Source organism: Myotis nattereri (genome assembly GCF_964212035.1).
Source record: "Myotis nattereri genome assembly, chromosome: 3".
NCBI lineage: Eukaryota > Metazoa > Chordata > Mammalia > Chiroptera > Vespertilionidae > Myotis > Myotis nattereri.
In genome coordinates, this window is record NC_138077.1 from 193,666,236 (window position 1) to 193,685,788 (window position 19,553).

The following is a 19,553-nucleotide window of genomic DNA, read 5'->3' on the forward strand; positions in this document are numbered from 1 at the left end:
AATATTTCTGTAGTTTCTGCAAGGGGAAAACCCAAAAGTGGTTAAAAAAAAGAACAGAAAGGGTAAGTTAGTTGTTTCTCTGTGTTTGATTTTTTTTTCCCCTCTCCTGGAAAAAAAATGTAATTTTACATAATTTTAATAAATTTTTAAAAGCAAATAATTGGACACATATCAACAGCTATGCTTATGAGGAATGACCAATATTTTCTTGTATGAATTAATTTAGGGTCTGAACAACTCTGTGATTTAATATGCAATTTAAATCCCAATATAGTCATTTACGTGGGGTATTGGCTGTTCTCAGTTAAAAAATACAGATTTCTTTTTCCTCTCTGGTGTTTTATAACAATTTCTCTACTGTGCCAAGAATATTTGTTTTTCATACAACAATAGAAAGGGAAATGTTAGTGTTTATACAAAACAGAAAATGAATATATTGGGGACTATTACACCTGAAGTTTCTGGACAGTTTATTGGCAGACTTATGAGACAATTCAATTGTTTTTTCCTCCATATTAAACAAGGTCTGGAAGTAAGAAGTTTTCCAATCAGAGATGACAAACACAGATGGAATTAAATCATACAGAACTGGGGCGGATTTACTTCTTTACACAGTTCTCATAACAAAAATGAAATTTGTCACAGGCCGAGGGACAGAACCATCAAGTACACAATGTCAAAAGGCCTAGTTTTAAATTTTTATTGTAGTTAAATGACTTTCATTTACTTATTTAAAAAAAAAACCAAAAACCTGCCACTCCCACCTAAAAAATGGGACATATTTAAACGTATTTCAAGGTTAAAATTTCTGAGAGACTTTGGACTACTCTCATTTCTATTAGGGTCAAGTTAATCTCTGCTAAAGTTTTGTGATTAGCCAACATCATAAAAGCTTTGATTCAAAATTTTGTGGGGAAGAAACTGAGAATGGAGATGAGGGAGATGGATCGATATGTCAAACACACTATGACTTGCAATCCTCAGAAAACCACTAAAACAGCTAGAGTTTGGAATAATGCTATAAGAAGACCTGCTTATGACTATGAAAGACAGTCAGTGTCTTTGCATCCTAGCCCCATTTTCAAGTTCTTTAGGACCACAAGGTCATCTTCCAAATACTTTGTATAGGAACACACTAAGATCTTTTCTATCATAATTCCGATAGCTAAATAATACTGTGTCTTTGTGGAATCATCCACAGGTTTGCCAGTTAGGAGAGAGACTAGCCTTTTTGAAATGACACAGGCCTCCAGAAACTGGTGCTAAAGACAAAATAAGAGGAATTATTTAGAAAATAGGAAGATAAAACAATGAAAGGAAAGCTGCCATTTGGGGATAAAATGAAAACAAAAGGATAACCCCCATTTCTGTGCACCACAGCTCATGCCATGAGACAGCAGCAATAAAGGCTGACACCCAGAGAAGTGGGCATTTTAGTGGGTTTTCTAGAAACATTTCAAGACACCCGGGGTCTAATGGCTCCACAGTACTTCTCTGTGTGTAACTGGACTGCAGAGTTTCAACTGCTTTACCTTAATTTACCCACATCGACCCACAGCTGAGACGGCTAGACCCAGGAAGTAAAAGGACACAGTATTCTGGGAACAGCAGGGAAGGCCTTGCTTCCTGATGCAAGGGCCAACGGCAAAGCACAGAGGCTTCGATCCTTCACAGAAATGGCTTGGCAGTGAAAATCAAAATCAAGACCCCTTCACTCTCTACCTTATAATAAAAGTTCAGTATTTTTATTGGTTCTTCAAGTCTGGGTCCCACGGTCCTCATTTGATGTCACTCTTAGCTCTGTACTATTGCTCCCCTGACTTTGACATAGGGCTCCTCCAAGTAGCCTATTGCAGCCAAGGTTTCACTCCAAAGTTACCTCTCTAAGGTCTAAGGTTACTATGGTAGAGTTTTATATAACTGTTTTCCTTAAAAATATTCCACAATTTGTTATTCCCAAACAAAATAAGACTATGCACCACTCAGAGAAATTGGTTAGTCATTCTGAAGATGTCTAAGAACTATATCACTGCCAAAGAACAACATTTCTCAGTTCACATTCTTTCCTTCAATTTTCATTTGTACATCCACACTGTGGTTCACGAGTTATCTATTTTCCATTATGTTATAATCAAGTCAAGGGGACTTGGACTTATACATCGTTTTCCAAAGCTTGGATGCATTCACAGTTTGGTGCATACCAATGTGTATGAAAATTGGAACCCCACTTCTGCTTTAATCTGACAATTCAACATCAGAGTCTTCAGATTTGGCTTTGGCAAGTTCTTCGTGTACCTCCCTCACCATGAGAATACGTGTTAACATGGTGTCCAGGGTCCCAGGGTCTATCGGGAATGTGGAGTACCACATGGGGCTATTCGGGACACAGGAACGCTCGGGTTGAAGGTAAAACACATCATTCCTCTGCTTCACACTTTCAGAACTATCCACAGGAAAAAGAGAAAAAAGAAAGAAAATTGGGGATCAGAGAGCAGAGGTCATACATAACTACTCTTTAATGTAATGGCTCTCAACGTTGCTCTGCTGTGACTTATATCACAGATCAGCAACATACCCACAGTTTATAAACACTTCCCCCCAGGAGCAACCTGTAATTCCACATCTTTTCTCCCACATTCAATAAATCATATTGGTTTGGAAGTGAGTCTAATGTTAGTAGAAGTCACAGTGTAAACCCTTCACAAACTTTAGTACTTATAACATTTTTAGGAGCAACAAATTTAACTCACATGGGACATTATGCTGAGAACCACATTTCCTCAGCACCCACTATCCTGGAATGAACCCTATGAGCACTCAATACACATATCAAAGGGCAAACACAGTCATCCTATTTCTTTGAAAGAAAAGTGTGTTGGTGTGATCTTACAACTCTAAAGTCATAAAGTTTCTGTAAGAAAAAGACCACTCAAAAATTTTCAAGACCTTAAACACAAATTGTTTTTGTATTTATAGTTGTAGCAGTTTAAAAGCTCCTCTAAATATCTTTTCTATATAAATAATAAAATCAAAGTTTAGATATCACATAAATGTTGAGTAACAGTTGTAAAGATCAAACGATGGCAGGAATTCTTATGCTTGCTTTTCAAGAGGTTTTTGGGAAAAAGATTATCAAGATAATGCATTTTGTTTCTTGGTTCAAAATCCAGGCAGATACAAGAATGGGGAAATAATGAAATAGGAGGTAAATCCATCTTTAGACTTTGACTTTAATCACAGGCGAGCTACATTTCTGATATTCAAGCATCTGAAATCCAGAATATGTTAATCCTTTTTGAAGAATACTATATCTAGTTCAGGGGAAGGGCACTTACCATTTTGACAGGTAAAACTCATAAAGCCTGACAGGGCATCTTAGTGGATTGTCTGTATTCTCTGCCATTTCTACACCCACTGGAACCTCGTCATCTTCATTTCGTTTCCTCTTGCCAACAGCTAGTTTATCTTGAGGCAGGAAATAATAAAAAGATTATATTTTTCAAGTATCAAGACACCCAACAAGCTTTGCTTCCAGGCAAAACTGTCATTCCCTCCCCTTTCCTTTCCCTTATTCATTCAACAAATATTTACTGAGCACTTCTGGGGGTACTAGATGTAATTTTAAGTACTAGATATAATAGCATTGAACAAAACAAAGTCCCTGTCCTGTAAAAGTTATGTTCCCCTGCTCACCAAGGTAGGGGGAACATGGTGAAAAGCATAGTGCAAGAGAGTGTGTCTGACTTCTGAACCTGACTTGAAGAGATTTTAATAGGCACAGAGTTCTTAAGGGTTTCAGGTGCTCGTCTCCTACAGCAGACATTAAGATAGAAGTTTTCACCTCTTTATCTAAAAATATTTATACTCTCCTGGCCGGGTGGCCCAGTTGACTGAAGCATCACCCCCCACACCGAAAGCTGTGGGTTCGATTCCCAGTCATGGCACATACCTAGATTGTGGGTTCCATCCCTGGTCGAGGTGCATACTGGAAGGAGGCAACTTGATCGGTGTTACTCTCTCACATTGATGTCTCTCTCTCTCTCTCTCTCTCTCTCTCTCTCTCTCTCTCTCTCTCTCATCAATAAAAACATGCCCTCAAGTGAGGATTAAAATAAACAAACAAACAAACAAATAAAGTATTTCCACAATGGGGCATCAGTGCCCTTTGGGCATTTGTTCATGTTTATTTGTCATAGTATTATGAGAAATGGAACCTTTGTTGGGAAAAGAAATTCTCAATAAAGTGAGCATTTGCTAAGAAAAGAGCAAATCCTTTTCCCCTAACAGAATGCTGCAGAGACCAAGGGTGAAGACAAGGCAAGTGGGCTCTTTCTTTTACACCTTCCCATTCAATCATCAAGAGAATAACAGGTGGACCTGAGAACCTGAGGAAAAAGGCTTTCTTTTTCTTTTCTTATAGTTGCTCTTACCAGCACACAACTTCCCCCAGCTGCCTGCATTAATTATTATTTAAACAACAATTCGCCCCAGTTTTCTACTTAGAGGCTACCTAAATAAGGAAGACTTTGTTAGTTATTCATTCAGAAAAGCTGAACTTATTACAAATCTTATTAGGCGCCTAAGATCAGAAAATAGGAAAATTTTACCTGACTGTCTCTCCTCCCCAATCAATATCAATTAAGAACACAAAGTGGGCCATATATGAACAAATAGAAGGAAATAGGACAGACACGTGGTGAATAAGCAAATAAATCTTAGTATTTTCTAAAGTAAAGGAGAAAAAAGTTAACATAAAGATGAACATCAGAATTATTCTTTAAGATTTTACTTTCAGTAATTTTAAATTCTCACATTCAAAATATGTATTTCACTCCTATCCCAAGAAAGTAACAACTGGATTTTTGGAATTTTAGAACTTACAACTTTGGTCAAAATAAATTTAACTTCCAATTTCATAATAATAATGTTGATTTTTTAATCTTTAAGACAAACTATTTAATAGGCTACTACTGGAATGAAAAACCATAACTCTTCTAAAATTGTCATTGCTGCTATTATTCTACTGTGTATAAAAGCAGGAGACTCTAGGCCAGCTTTCAAGTTTCTTTAAAATTTGACATCTTATTGTCAACTAAAAAGAGGTGCTCGATTTAGAAACAGGAGATTTAAAAGTTAAACAGATTCCTTTAACTAGCAATTGACCCATCTGTTGCCCCTAAATCACCTATATATTTAAATTCCCTGGGAGGTTTTAAAATGTGGATTATTTGGGCTCTACCAATGATATCAGAATTTCTAACTTAAAGGCCAATGAAAGTAAGCGATTCCTCTCATTCTGAGAAAAAGCCTTGAACCTAACCGTGACATAAAGCATTTAAATGTTAAACAAAAGCTACACAATTACCCCTCTGCAATGAGTTTCTATTTGAATACTGAGACTTCAATAGAAATCTTCCAAACTCCACCACACACCTGGTTCTGACTCTGGCTTCTGTAAAGGTGGAAAGAATCTCAGATATGTCATCTTGGTACTGTACTTCAAAATTCTGGTCCGTCTCATCACATGGGCAAAGGAAAGCTTCAAGTGCTCAGTAACATTCTTTAGTTGAAAGTATTTGGTATTGAAGAAAAGAAGGGTGTTCAAGAGGACAATTGGTGAATAAGCGCCCAGCTGTTTGCACTCCCACAAATGTTCTTCTTCAATTCGAGAGAACATGTAACCTGGACCGAAGAAGGGGGGCGGGGAGAAACAGCATTGAGCTCCTGATAAATAAGACTAGTTTCTCAAATTCTCAGACAAGACATGGGGGCGGGGGAGGGGGACTGACTGTTCCTCTCCTTCCCCCCCTTCCTTATACAGAAAAACAGGGAAGGCACTACAAGGAAAAAGTCAGATGATTGCACACTGAGCATCCTCCTGAAACAGCTTTAATCTACTGCTACTGTAGACCAGGGGCTGGCAAACGTTTTCTGTAAAGAACCAGGCAGTAAATATTTTAAGCATTTTGGGCCATATAGGCTCTGAACAACTTTGTTGTTGTAGAAGATAAGGAGCTGCGGACAAAACATAGATATGGCTATAATATACCATAAAGTTTATTTATAGACACAAATTTGAGTTTCATATAATTTTCACATGCCTCACAATATTATTATTCCTTGGAATCCCCCTGCCCCAAAACCATTTAAAATGTAAAAACCATTTCTAGCTGATGGACCACATCTAGAAACAGGCAGCAGGCCAGATCTGGCCCATGGGCCACTGATTGCAGACTCCTGTTCCAGTTCAATACGCTTCCTGTTACCGCGTTTAATTTTATTTAGGTAAGATTATAAAAGGCAGATAGTGCCCCCACTTCTTCCCACCCCCTCTTATTTTACTCTTGATTTTAGCCAAAGGCCAAGAAGTGATCCTCCTCTTAAATTTATATTGAGTGATAAAGTTATGATGACTTGAGATTTTTCTTGAAAAGCAAAGGTCTTGCAGAATAACTAAAATAAGTATACCTTTAAAGGCACCTTCCCCAGGATACCCCTTAAGTGCAGGCCTTTCCCCATGTTCTCTACCCAACCTCTCTGTTGCTGATTCTGCATCCTATTTTAGAAGACTGACTCTCCACAAACATGAATTATTACTTCCATATATCTATGTCCCTAAGCCTCCTCTTTGAATGCTAAATGCATCAAACCACAATGCTGCTCTTCAAAAGCGCTCTGTAACCCAACAGAAAGGGAGACAAATTCCAGAGCATCACATTCAACTCTCCATTCCCAGCCAAGGAGCCTAAGACCAGGCGTGAATTAAGGGTTTGTCCAATGATGTATGGTCAAAGACAATTTGAAGATGAAGATTTAAGTCTCAATAACCAGTTCAGGGTACTTTATAAACAATTAAAGAAGGTCCACTGCTAACAGGTAGAGTCTGGAAGTAGAATATGTGGCAGTTACTACTACAGCATACAACAATACCAGCATTACCAGAACAAAAACAGTTTCTACAACTGTAAATGGAACCTCCAGTAATTTTTTTAAATTTTTCAACAGTATGTATACACACACTATACACACACTGTTTGAAAGCTATAGTTTTACTAAAATTCTATATAATAAAAGGCTAATATGCAAATAGACCAAACAGAGAAACGACCGGTGGCTATGATGTGCACTGACCACCAGGGGGAAGATGCACAATGCAGGAGCTGCCCCCTGGTGGTCAATGCACTTCCAAAGGGGGAGCACTGCTCAGCCAGAAACAGAGCTCATGGCTGGTGGGCGCAGCGGCAGTGGTGGGAGCCTCTCCGACCTCTGTGGCAGCGCTAAGGATGTCCAACTGACGGCTTAGGCCTACTGACTGAGCGGGCCTAAGCCGGCAGTCGGACATGCCCCGAGGGCACCCAGACTGCGAGAAGGTGCAGGCCAGGCTGAGGGATCCCCGCCCCCTGCACCCCCCCCCCCAAGTGCATGAATTTCATACAATGGGCTCTAGTAATCAATAATAAAACCAAGACTTTCTCCTCAGGAGTCCAAACACATTACAAATCAGGACAGAAATAGAAAATGAACAATTTATAAAAAGATAATCTTACAACTTAAGCAATTTAAGGAAGTGTACCATGAAAAAAATCAAAATAAAAAATAATCATCCTACCATTAGGAAGTATTGTAGGTTCCCATATTTTCAAGAGTTTGGTAAGTTCAATCATAAATCTGGAATAGGGCTCTGTAAAAATGTTATCTATTCTACCATTTTCAAACAGGTACTACAAGAGAAAAAAAAGTGAAAACACATGTTGATTCAAAGACAAGACTTTTTTAAAGATTATTTTAAGTAAAACTTATGTTATTAACCAATGTCACCCCAATAAAATTTTTTAATATTAACAATTTTTAAAAAAATTATTTTAAAGAACATAGGTTACTCTTTAGCTTTACCCTTACAAAATTATTAACCATTTTAAGGATATATGTTAAAATACCAGGATTCCAGCTAAAGGCCCTTTCACATGGACTGACATCTCAAACACTGTGCTTGCAAGGTAAAGTTTTCTATTTGCTTTGTAAAACCTGGAGTATACAGAAAAATTCTAATAAATAAGTACCTTTACTCAGTTAATGAAACTGATGTATTAAAAATTGGTCCTAATTTGTATTTCCCAAATCATTTTTCTAACTCACAGTAGGATCTGCAGGTGTGCTCTCAGAAGTTTTTGTTTGTCAGCCTAGCTCTAGCCTAGATTAGTGGTTGGCAAACTCATTAATCAACAGAGCCAAATATCAACAGTATGACGACTGAAATTTCTTTTGAGAGCCAAATTTTTTAAACTTAAACTATATAGGTAGGTACATTGCTATTAACTTAATTAGGGTACTCCTAAGGCTTAGGAAGAGCCACACTCATGGGGCCAAAGAGCCGCATGTGGCTCGCGAGCCACAGTTTGCTGACCACGGGCCTAGATCACTTCCTGAAATAATACAGTTAGCTAGTGTCAGGTGACCTGAGGATGCCCAAATTCAAAAACTATTTGGAGCCTTCTAATCACAGTTCTTAACTCTTTGCCCCACAACAATAGCCTTCAAAAAGTTCAAGTCTAAATGTAGGTAAAACTGCTAATTATAACCATCAAGAACCGTATCACAGGATGGGAAACAAGCAACAGCTTGGGTAAAGTATTGTTAAAAAAAACATTTTGAGGGTGCAGATCAGATCAGATAAAATCACTCAGGGAAATAAATTTGCATTCACAGAGTAACAAAAGGTAGCTTTTAATTATATGCTAAAAAAATTTTTGTGTTTTTAAGATTTGGTATTTTAAATTTATTTTGAAAAGATGTTTGATATTATTAGTCATTAGGGAAATGCAAACCAAAACCTTAATAAGATACCACCTCATATCCACCAGATGGTTATTTAGAAAACAAACAAACAAAAATTAGGTGTTGGCAAGGAAGCAGAGATATTGGAGCTCTTATACATTGCTGTTGGGAACATACAATGGTACAGCCATTGTGGAAAATGGTTTGGTAGTTTCTGAACAAGCTAATCATAGAGATACCATATGATCCTGCAACACCACTCGTAGGCATATACCCCAAAGATTTGAAATAGATGTTCAAACAAAAACTTGTACATAAATATTCATAGCAACACTCACTATTCATAATAGCCAAAAGGTGGAAACAACTCAAAGGTCCATCAACAGATGAATGGATAAGCAAAATGTGGTATATCCAACGATGGAATAATATTTGGCCATAAAAAGGAATGAAATACTGATTCATGCTACAACACTGATAAACCTTGGAAACATTATAGTGAGTGAAAGAAGCCAGGCACACTTTTACTTATATTACATACTCAGAATAGGAAAATCCATGTAGAAAACAGATTTATGGTTGTCAGAGACAGGATGGAAGAGGAAATGAGCAGTAACTGCTTAATGGGTAGAGGGTTTCCATATAGGGTGACAAAGTTATATAACTAGACAGTGGTGATGGCTTCACATCATGAATGTACGTACTTAATGCCATTGAATTATACATTTTTATGTTTTGTGTATTTTCCCATAATATAAATATCGTACTACACAGTTTGGCAAGTTACTTTAACTCCTTAAAATGTATGCCTGTAAGAGTTTTCCACGTCAATATCTCTAGAAGCAACTCATTCCTTTTTTTGTTGTATAATATTCAATAGTATAGACATACTGATTTAAACGTTCTTTTGATGAACATCTAGGGGATTTCCATTTTTTTTCCGTTATAAACAATGTTATAATGGAAATACTAGCCTCTCTTTGGGGAGAGATAATGATCAATGGGTTTGCTAGACTGAAGAATCTATGACTTTAAGACTTAATAACCACTGTTAACTTGCCCTCTGAAAAGGCCTCCACCACTGCACATATCTTCAATAACACTTGTACTATCAAGTTTCTCAATCTTTCACATTTTTTATCCGAGAGAAGAAAAAATTTCCCTGATTACAGTTAAGCACCTTTTTACATTAGAGATGCAGTCCAACATGGTGTTCATAACAAGACCCTGAAGCTGAACTACCTGGGTTCACATCTGGCCCCACCATTTACTACTTCTGAGGCCTTAGGCAAGTGCCTGAAGTAACAGTTCTTAAACTTCATAGGGCCACACTAATACTTAAGTGAATTAATATATGAAATGGACTTATATTAATACATAGCATGCATAGTACATGATTGTTAGGTGTTCACGGTACATTCTATTAGCAATCTGTTAATTTTCTTCTATTACTTGCCTATTTGTTTCTTTTGCAATTATCACCTTCCCAGCTAATGTCAACAGTGGTGGTCCAGGTTAACATTATAGTTTTTTTATGTATTTTCAAAATTCTTCACAATTAGCATGATTATTTTCATAATCCAAATAAAGAGAAAGCACATTTGAGATGTCAACATAGATACCCTTTTAGAATTTCTTACTGTTAAGGAAAGCTTATTTCTTGTCAAAATAAATAAAAGTTACATAATATTTACTTCCTATATTAATCTGACAATCTGCTAACTTATGGCCTCTTTTTAATAGTATTATTATATGAAGTCATTTATTAATATCAACAAGAGTTGATAAACATACTAGAAAAAGTTTCATAGCTTTAGTATTTGTCTCATAAATTAGAGTATTTCATATACAGCAGAAGTATAGCTGAAATGTAAAGAACTCAAATGTTTTTGACTGAAATAATGACAATGATCATATGTGTTCTGATGATTATATTCAAATTATTAGAATATTATTACCTGCCTCAAAACATGTTATTTCTTGACATAGGCAGTGGTAAAATTACAAAATGTTCTTTAGATCCAAAATATAAATGCCACAAGTACAGGAAGTGTGCTAAGAATCTTCACTATTTTTACCTAAGCAAAATGCATAAAGGGCACATCCTTGTGCTTAATAAAATTGGTTGAATATATAAAAGTCCTCTCATAAGGTAATTTTTATCATTTACAGTGTAGAAACTGGATTAAATTACAGTAACCAAGGTGTCATTTTAATTCTGTGGAAAAATAAATGCTGCTTGCATGATTAACTACCCATCAAAATGTTATTCATCAGAAATCCTATATAAAAGAGGTAATACGCAAATCAACCCTCACGCCCTCACAAGATGGCTGCCTGCTACCAGGCTAGAAGGGGGGTTAGTGAGAGACAACCAAACAACTGAACAAGCAGGCTGCGTGGGGCAACAAGGCTGGCAGGGGAGTTAGTGAGGGATGAACAAATGACTGAACAAGCAGGCCGCCTGGGGCGACCAGGCCAGCACGGGGGGCAGTTGGGGGCGACGGGCAGTTAGGAGCAACCAGGCCGGCAGGGAGGGAGCAGTTGGGGGCGACCTGGCCGGCAGCAGAGGATAGTTAGGGCAGGCTGGCGCGGGGGGGGGGGGGGGGGGGGGGACAGTTAGGGGCAATCAGGCCGGAACGCAGGGGCAGTGAGAGATGATCAGGCTGGTGGGGGGGAGGGGGGGAGGGAGGGGGCAGTAAGGGGTGACCAGGCAGGCACATGAGCAATTAGGAGCCAGGGGTCCAGGATTGTGAGAGGGATGTCCGACTGCTGGTTTAGGCCCAATTCCCGGGATCGGGCCTAAACTGGCAGTCGGACATCCCCCGAGGGGTCCCGGATTGGAGAGGGTGCAGGCTGGGCTGAGGGGACCCGGCCCCTGCCCCCGTGCATGAATTTCGTGCACTGGGCCTCTAGTATATTTATTTACAAAAATGAATTTCAGATGTATTAAAGATGTCAATCTAACAAAGTATTTTAGACAAAAATTTATGAGAATATTTTACTCAAGGAGGAAGACCATCCTAAGCAACAAGGAAAACCCAGAATCTATCAAGAGAAACTGAACTATGTAAAAAAGGAAAACGTCTTGAATGGCAAAACATAACATAAAAACCAGAAGACAAAAACACACTAGAAAATTTTATTTAAAATGCTTATATTTACGTTACTATCCCCAATATAAAAGTGATTCTACAGATAGAAAGGAAAAATTCAAATGCCCAACAACATAAAAAGACATTCTAATTTATGAAAGTTGAAAAAATTGGGAGTCATTTTTTTAAAACTTAGAATATTAAAAAGAAGAGTGGTGAAGAGGATTCAAGAAATGGGCATTCACACTGCTAATAAAAGTGTAAATGACAATCATTTGTGCGGACAGAGCTAACTCTGTCTTAAAACTAATCTGCATTTTTGACCTCTGGGTGAATCTGAACCCTTGACGTCCTCCCCTTCCCCAGTGTGAGCCTGGAATATGCACACAAAGCTCTGAGCAATGCCTCTGGGATGAGTCGCCCTCAATGTTATCTATGTAACTGGCTCTGGCACATGATCCCTTTGATCACGCAAGCATTCTCTGATTTAGGAGGTATAAGCACATGGTCCAGAGGCGGGGAGTGGGCGGTGGGGGGTGGAAGGCACAGGAGTCCACTTTGCCTTGCTGCCACCTGAGACTGAATTTCTGTCGGTAAGTTCCCTATTAAACTCTTTCAACCAACAAGGTGGACTTGTCTGCCTTGTTCTTTGGCCTTTTGGTTTCTTCAGTGTTTGAGGGCCACTTTACATATATGACCCTTTCACAAAACACCATTCTGAAAAGTAATTCTGAAAAGATCTTAAAACTGGAGAAAAGCCGAAACCGGTTTGGCTCAGTGGATAGAGCGTCGGCCTGCGGACTGAGAGGTCCCGGGTTCGATTCCGGTCAAGGGCATGTACCTGGGTTGCGGGCATATCCCCAGTAGGAGATGTGCAGGAGGCAGCTGATCGATGTTTCTCTCTCATCGATGTTTCTAACTCTCTATCTCTCTCCCTTCCTCTCTGTAAAAAATCAATAAAATATATTTAAAAAAAAAAAAAACTGGAGAAAAAAAAATATATATATATAAAAAGCACCAACTCATTAGGTACACAAACAAAATATATTTTTTCACAAACAAAAATTTTTTTCCAAACAAAATATTGACTGAAGCACTGTTTGTCAGAGTAAGAGGGAGGGGAATAATCTGAATACAAAAAAGAGAAAAGGCTGAATAACTGGCATATTCATACTTTGCAACATTATGCAAATTTCTTTTTTAAAGGAAAAAGTTTTATTTATAGTCATCTGGAGAGATACACAGATTGAAAAAAGCAAACTGCAAAAAATGTGTATGGTATGGTCCCTATTTTGCTAAAAACTAAGCAAAACAAAGACTATTAAACATGTATACATGAACAAAGGTACAGCACAGGAGAAGGTAGAGAAGGACACTTCTGCTGCATCACTGTTACGCTGGGGAATGGAAATGGAGGGAGAGAAATTTTTCCTCCAGTTACACTGAGCACACATTACTTACGTAATTAAAAATAAAACATTGCCCTAACCCCATGGTCAGCAAACTGCGGCTCGCGAGCCACATGCAGCTCTTTGGCCCCTTGAGTATGGCTCTTCCACAAAATACCACGTGCAGGTACGCACATACAGTACGATTGAAACTTCGTGGCCCATGCACAGAAGTCGGTATTTCGTGGAAGAGCCAGTATTTTGTGGAAGAGCCACACTCAAGGGGCAAGAGAGCTGCATGTGGCTCGCGAGCCACAGTTTGCTGAGCCGCAATTTGCGACCACTGCCCTAACCGGTTTGGCTCAGTGGATAGAGCATCGGCCTGAGGACTAAAGGGTACCAGGTTCAATTCCGGTCCAGGGCATGTACCTTGGTTGCGGGCACATCCCCAGTAGGGGGTATGCAGGAGGCAGCTGGTCGATGTTTCTCTCTCATCGATGTTTCTCTCTATCCCTCTCCCTTCCTCTCTGTAAAAAAATCAATAAAATATATTTAAATAAATAAAATAAAATAAAATAAAATATTGCCCTAGCCAGGTTGGCTCTGTGAACAGAACGTCGGCCTGTAGACTGAAGGTCCCGGTTTCAATTCTGGTCAAGGGCACATGCTGGGGTTGCGGGCTCAATCCCCAGTGTGGGAGTGTGCAGGAAGCAGCCAGGAGGCAGCCGATCAATGATTCGCTCTTATCAGTGATGTTTCTATCTCTGTCTCTCCCTCTCTCTACCTCTCTCTGAAATCAATAAAAATGAAATAATAAAAAAATAGAATGAATGCTAAATAAAATACCCCCAACTCCTATATAAGTGGAAGGAAATTTGGCAAAGTAAGAAAAGAAAAAATCAATGACATCCAGAGTTCTACCACCCCCAGAAGACAACCACTATAAACATTTTTGATGCATTGCATTTTATGTGTTTAATATGACTAGTTTTTAAACCACTACATGTTAACATACAGTGATATGCATAAAATGTGTACTCTGGTTCATTTCAATGCTTTAATATTAATATTTTTACATATTACTAGAAGTCACTTTAAACAATTTTTATTGGCTACATAATATACAACTTTATAAATATAATTTGCTTAACTATTACACTTTGGTGGACACTGAAGTTACTTCTAATTTTGTGCAATGCTGTCAGAGTATTAGCCTTGACAGATTCCCAAAAGTGAACTACTTGCAAAGAGTATGAACAGCCCACCAGTGTGGCTCAGTGGTTAAGCATCAACCTATGAACCATGGTTCATGCCCAGGTACATGCCCAGGTTGTGGGCTCCATTCCTAGTGTGCGGCGTGCAGGAGGCAGCTAATCAATGATTCTCTCTCATCATTGATAGTTCTATTTCTCTCTCCCTCTCCCTTCCTCTCTGAAATCAATAAAAACATATTTTTTAAAAGAGTATTAATATTTACTTATATTCCTGAAACATATGCTCAAAATTGCTTTCTAGAAAGTATGTACTAATTCCCACCCACTCTAAAGGTGAACTCGACTCACAGAACTTATATCAACAAGTGTTATATAATTTTTTATTTTTGCTAATGTGAAAGACAAATAATGGTGTAATTATTATTTTAATTAGTATTTTTAAAATGTAAATGAGACTATATGATTTATACAAATACATTCACCACAGTCTCCTGTGTCACTTCTTTTGTGAATTGCTATTTTTGTGTTGTTGTTTTCTTGTTAATTTAACAATAAAATGCACCATCCTCAATTTCTGTTATTCTACTAATACTCTCAATTCAGTATACAAAAGACTGTACGATCAAGATTTTTTAAATCAAGATAAGTGCTTCATCAACAAGAGAACATAAAAAATTATCAAGGGGAACACTTTGTAAAGTGTTCCAACCATAACGCTGCACACCGGAAACTATTACAAAATAATATTATAATGTTAAATGTAAACTGTCACTGAAAAAAAAATTTTAGTAAAAAAAAAAAAAAAGGGAAGCATAAGAAGAGATTATAGGAACAATACCAACCAATGAATATACACTATAATTTTCAACTTATTCACAAGTCCTATCAGATTAAAAATGTAACATTTTATAACAACTATTGAATTTGATACCTGCTGAATTCCAAGGCACAAGTATAAGATACTGTCTGGATCATATTTTTCACCATTTGGTCTCCGCACCTCTTGGATAAATTGGCATAAGCCCACACTCAACTCAGCAAAAGTGCATGACAAAATATCTTCCTTCAGCTTGACAGAGCGGACTGTGGAAAGGTAGAAGACATCTGAAATATTAACTTATAAAAAATATAATGCCCGCTGGTATGGGTCAGTGGCTGAGCGTCGACCTGTGAACCAGGAGGTCACAGTCCAATTCCCAGTCAAAGCACATGCCCGGGTTGTGGGCTCGATCCCCAGTGTGGGGCGTACAGGAGGCAGCCGATCAATGATTCTCTTTCATCGCTGATGTTTTTATCTCTCTCCTTTTCCCTTCCTCTCTGAAATTAAAAAATTACTAAACAACAAAAAAAAGGAATACAGTACCATTTACTTGATTCATTGAATAAACACTGAGTATTGTGCTATCCTGATCTCAAGGTTTTTTTTAGTTAAAGAAATAAATACAATGCAGTATGTATGGTGTAACAGGTGCTATAATAGAGGTTTATTTAAATGAGATTCTATGAAAGGAAATGAAGGAAATCTAATAAACGAGAAGGGTCAGGTCAGATTCTAGAGAATGTGACACTAATGCTAAACCTTGAAAGGTGAAGAAGAGTTACACAGGTAAATAAAGAATCTGAGCTACTTGTAAAATTTAAGAAAAATAAACAAAATCCTTTATATTTACATAATAAACTGATAATCGAAAGATACAATTTTACCTTTATAACAAACCCCTAAAATTGGTAGTATATCAATTTTTCTTTTTAACAATAAGACTTCAATTTCTAAATAATTTTAAACATTCCATTTATAATCTGAAATTGGCAATGATATTATAAGTGACCACAAGGAAACAAAATGAGTTTTACCTCTACAACCTGGCTCTGAGGATTCTTGGGAGAGTGAATGGTCTTGAGCACTTCCTAAGGGATCAGAACATGGGCTAGACGAGGCACGTTCAATTCCTGAAAGGGAAAATAAATAAATAAATGAGAAGTTTAAATAAAAATGGGGAAAAATTAAGTAAAGCCAAAACTAGAGTTTTTTTGGATTTTTGACCTAGTATTTATTCTTTTAGAGTAGATTCATTAATTTATTTATTCATATCCCCTTTATCCCCTAAGTCAAAACACAAATTCATGCTGTGTATTTACCGCCACATTTCAGATCCCCCTGCTCTTCCTTGGCATTTTTCCACTGAACCCAGTTCTTCCAGGCATTTACCCCATACATGTATTTCAGTGTCATCCCAGACACTGAGCACCCTTGAAAGGCTCCTTGAATAAGACTCCTGGGCTCCACAGGTACTATAGACTTCTTTCGTCCCTGTCAGAAGTCCAAAAATACAGAATATAAAATTTAGTCTTGGATCTTTAAGAATCAGTGTTCTCAAAGCTAGAAAGGGCATACATTTACAGAATATGGAAGTTGTATTAGATCTGAAAGATTCAGAGTTCTTAGAGCTGAAACGACCTTTGGAGAAAAAAAATAAAGTTGAAATATAGAAGACCGTATGTAATTATTACTAGGATTTGAGTATTTACCATGGGCCAGTATCTGGACCTACCAATGAGGTCGAATAACATTTACTATCAGGTCTGTTTAATGAACACACGAACAGAACATATTTTGGGTATAAAAAAGCCTCAGTAAGTTCTCTAACTATAATGTAATTAAACTAGAAACCAATAATGGAACGATGCTAAGAAAATACTCAAAAACTGGAAATTAAACGGCACATTTCTTAATACCCCATGGGTCAAAGAAGAAACCACAAATGCAATTAAAAAATATTTTGACCGTAAGTGAAAATATAAACAAAACATATCAAAATGTTTGTGATGATGCTAAAACAGTGCTTACAAGCATATAGGATTCTACTGAGCCTCCTGTCTACCTACTCCAGGACTTCTGTGAGGATCAAATGAGATGAGGCATGTGAAAACGCTTCACAAACATTTGGTTAAACTGTAAAATATTTGGATATAAAGCAAGTTGGGTTCTTGGGCTGAAGAAACTGCAAGGAGGCTAGTCGCTAGGGAGAGGAAGCCGGGTGTTGCGACATCATTATCCGGCAACTGTTTCCGGGCTGGGCTGTGGACCGCATTTTGCGTCATTGGCTCTTGGCAGCATTGGCTGCGATTTGGTGGGGTGTCGCTCCGGGGTGGTGGCGGGGCCTGGGTACCACTTGGGGGATGCCAAGTGTTGGTTTGTCAGGGCCAGGTCCATGGTGCCGCTTATTTTTAAACTAGAGGCCCAGTGCACAGATTCATGCACCAGTGAAGTCCCTTGGCCTCGCCTGCACCCTCTTGCAATTCAGGACCCATTGGGGATGTCAGACTGCCAGTTGCAGCCCGATCCCCACAGGCCAGGCTGAGGACCCCACCAGGGCACAAATCCATGCACTGGGCCTCTGTATGCATATAAGATCTTTCATTAATCTCTTCACGCCCTCCCCCCCCTCCCCTTTTCTCTCTGAGATCCATCATTCTATTCCCTTTTTCCATGCCTGTGTGTTGATCGTCTGCCCCCTGGTGGTGAGTGTGCATCATAGCTATGGGTCAAAGGGACACTTAGGCTTTTATACTAGTACTAGAGGCCCGGTGCACAAAAATTTGTGCACTCGAGGGGGGAGGGGGAGTCCCTCAGCCCAGCCTGTGCCCTCTCGCAGTCTAGGACCCCTCGGGAGATAACGACCTGCTGGCTTAGGCCTGCTCCCGGGTGGCAGAGGGCAGGCCCAATCCCTAGGTGCAGCCCCTGGTCGGGCTCAGAGCAGGGCTGATTGGGGAGTTGGGGCGCTGCCCCCTGTCATGCACAGAGCAGAGCGGATCGGGAGGTTGCGATGCCACCCTCAATCACGCGCAGGGTAAGGCCGATTGGGGTTTGGGGCACCGCCCCGTCACACTCAAGGCAAGGTCGATGGGGAGGTTGCGGCACCACCTCCTGTCACGCACCAGAGCAGGGCCAATCAGGGGGTTGGGGCGCTGCCCCGTCACTCACAGAGCAGGGCCTATCAGGGGGGTTGGGGCTCCGTACCCTGTCACGCACAGAGCAGGGTCAATCAGGGGGTTGGGGAGCTCCCCCTGTCATGCACAGAGCAGGGCCCATCGGGGTTGAGGAGCTCCCCCCTGTCACGCACAGAGCAGGGCCCCATCAGGGGGTTGAGGAGCTCCCCCCGTCACTCACAGAGTAGGGCCGATAGGGGAGTTGGGGCACCGCCCCCTGTCACACACAGAGCAGGGCGGATCAGGGGGTTGGGGCGCCGCACCCTGTCACACTCAGGGCAGGGCCGATGGGGAGGTTATGGCTCTACCCCATCACACACAGAGCAGGGCCCGTGGGGGGGGGGGGCAGGGGAGGGGGGGTTGGGGTGCAGCACCCTGTCACACACAGAGCAGGGCTGATCAGGGGGTTGGGGCGCCACACCCTGTCACACACAGAGCCGCAGGGCGATCAGGGGGTTGGGGAGCTCCCCCCTATCAGGCACAGAGCAGGGCTGATCAGGGGGCTGGGGTGCCTTCCCCTGTCACGAACAGAGCAGGGCGGATAGGGAGGTTGTGGCCTCGCCCCTGTCACACACAGAGCCACAGGGCGATCAGGGGGTTTGGGCGCTGCCCTGTCACGCTGATCCCGGTGCCGGGAGGCCTCGCAGCTCTGCTGATCCCGGTGCTGGGAGGCATATTACCCTTTTACTATATAGGATAGAGGCCTGGTGCATGGGTGGGAGCTGGCTGGTTTGCCCTGAAGGGTGTCCTGGATCAGGGTGGTGGTCCCCACTGGGGTGCCTGGCCAGTCTGGGTGAGGGGCTGAGGGCTGTATTCAGGCTGGCGGGTGACTGAAGCTCCCAACCGCTCCTTTTTTTCTTTTTATTCTGGGCCAGCTTTAGCTCTGAGGCTTGGCTCCAGCTCTTAGGCCTTGGCTGCTGAAAGCAGGTATCTAGTTTGTTTGGGTTCTATAATCGAAACACTGTTTCAACTCTAGCTCTGAGATCCCGGCTGGCTGAAAGCAGGTTTCTGGGGTTTTGTTTAGCTTCTATATTTGTAACAATGTTTCAAACTGCAAGCTCAGAGGCAGGCAGCGGCAGGCGGTGAACGTT

At 40.1% G+C, this 19,553-nt stretch overlaps 1 protein-coding gene across 4 annotated transcripts in view; it reads right to left on the reverse strand.

Moving 5' to 3' along the window:
* Positions 1-453: 453 nt before the first annotated feature.
* Positions 454-19,553, reverse strand: part of ZMYM4 (zinc finger MYM-type containing 4) — a 124,563-nt gene continuing 105,463 nt past the window's right edge. For all 4 annotated transcript variants that reach the window (XM_081086309.1, XM_081086307.1, XM_081086308.1 and 1 more), the window contains 7 exons: positions 16,612-16,783; positions 16,327-16,422; positions 15,404-15,555; positions 7,610-7,721; positions 5,434-5,682; positions 3,336-3,465; positions 454-2,443 (listed from right to left, as the gene is read on the reverse strand). In XM_081086309.1, the coding sequence (XP_080942435.1) occupies positions 2,236-2,443; positions 3,336-3,465; positions 5,434-5,682; positions 7,610-7,721; positions 15,404-15,555; positions 16,327-16,422; positions 16,612-16,783 (1,119 nt within the window). In that variant the 3' untranslated portion in view covers positions 454-2,235. The remainder of the gene's footprint in view (positions 2,444-3,335; positions 3,466-5,433; positions 5,683-7,609; positions 7,722-15,403; positions 15,556-16,326; positions 16,423-16,611; positions 16,784-19,553) is intronic.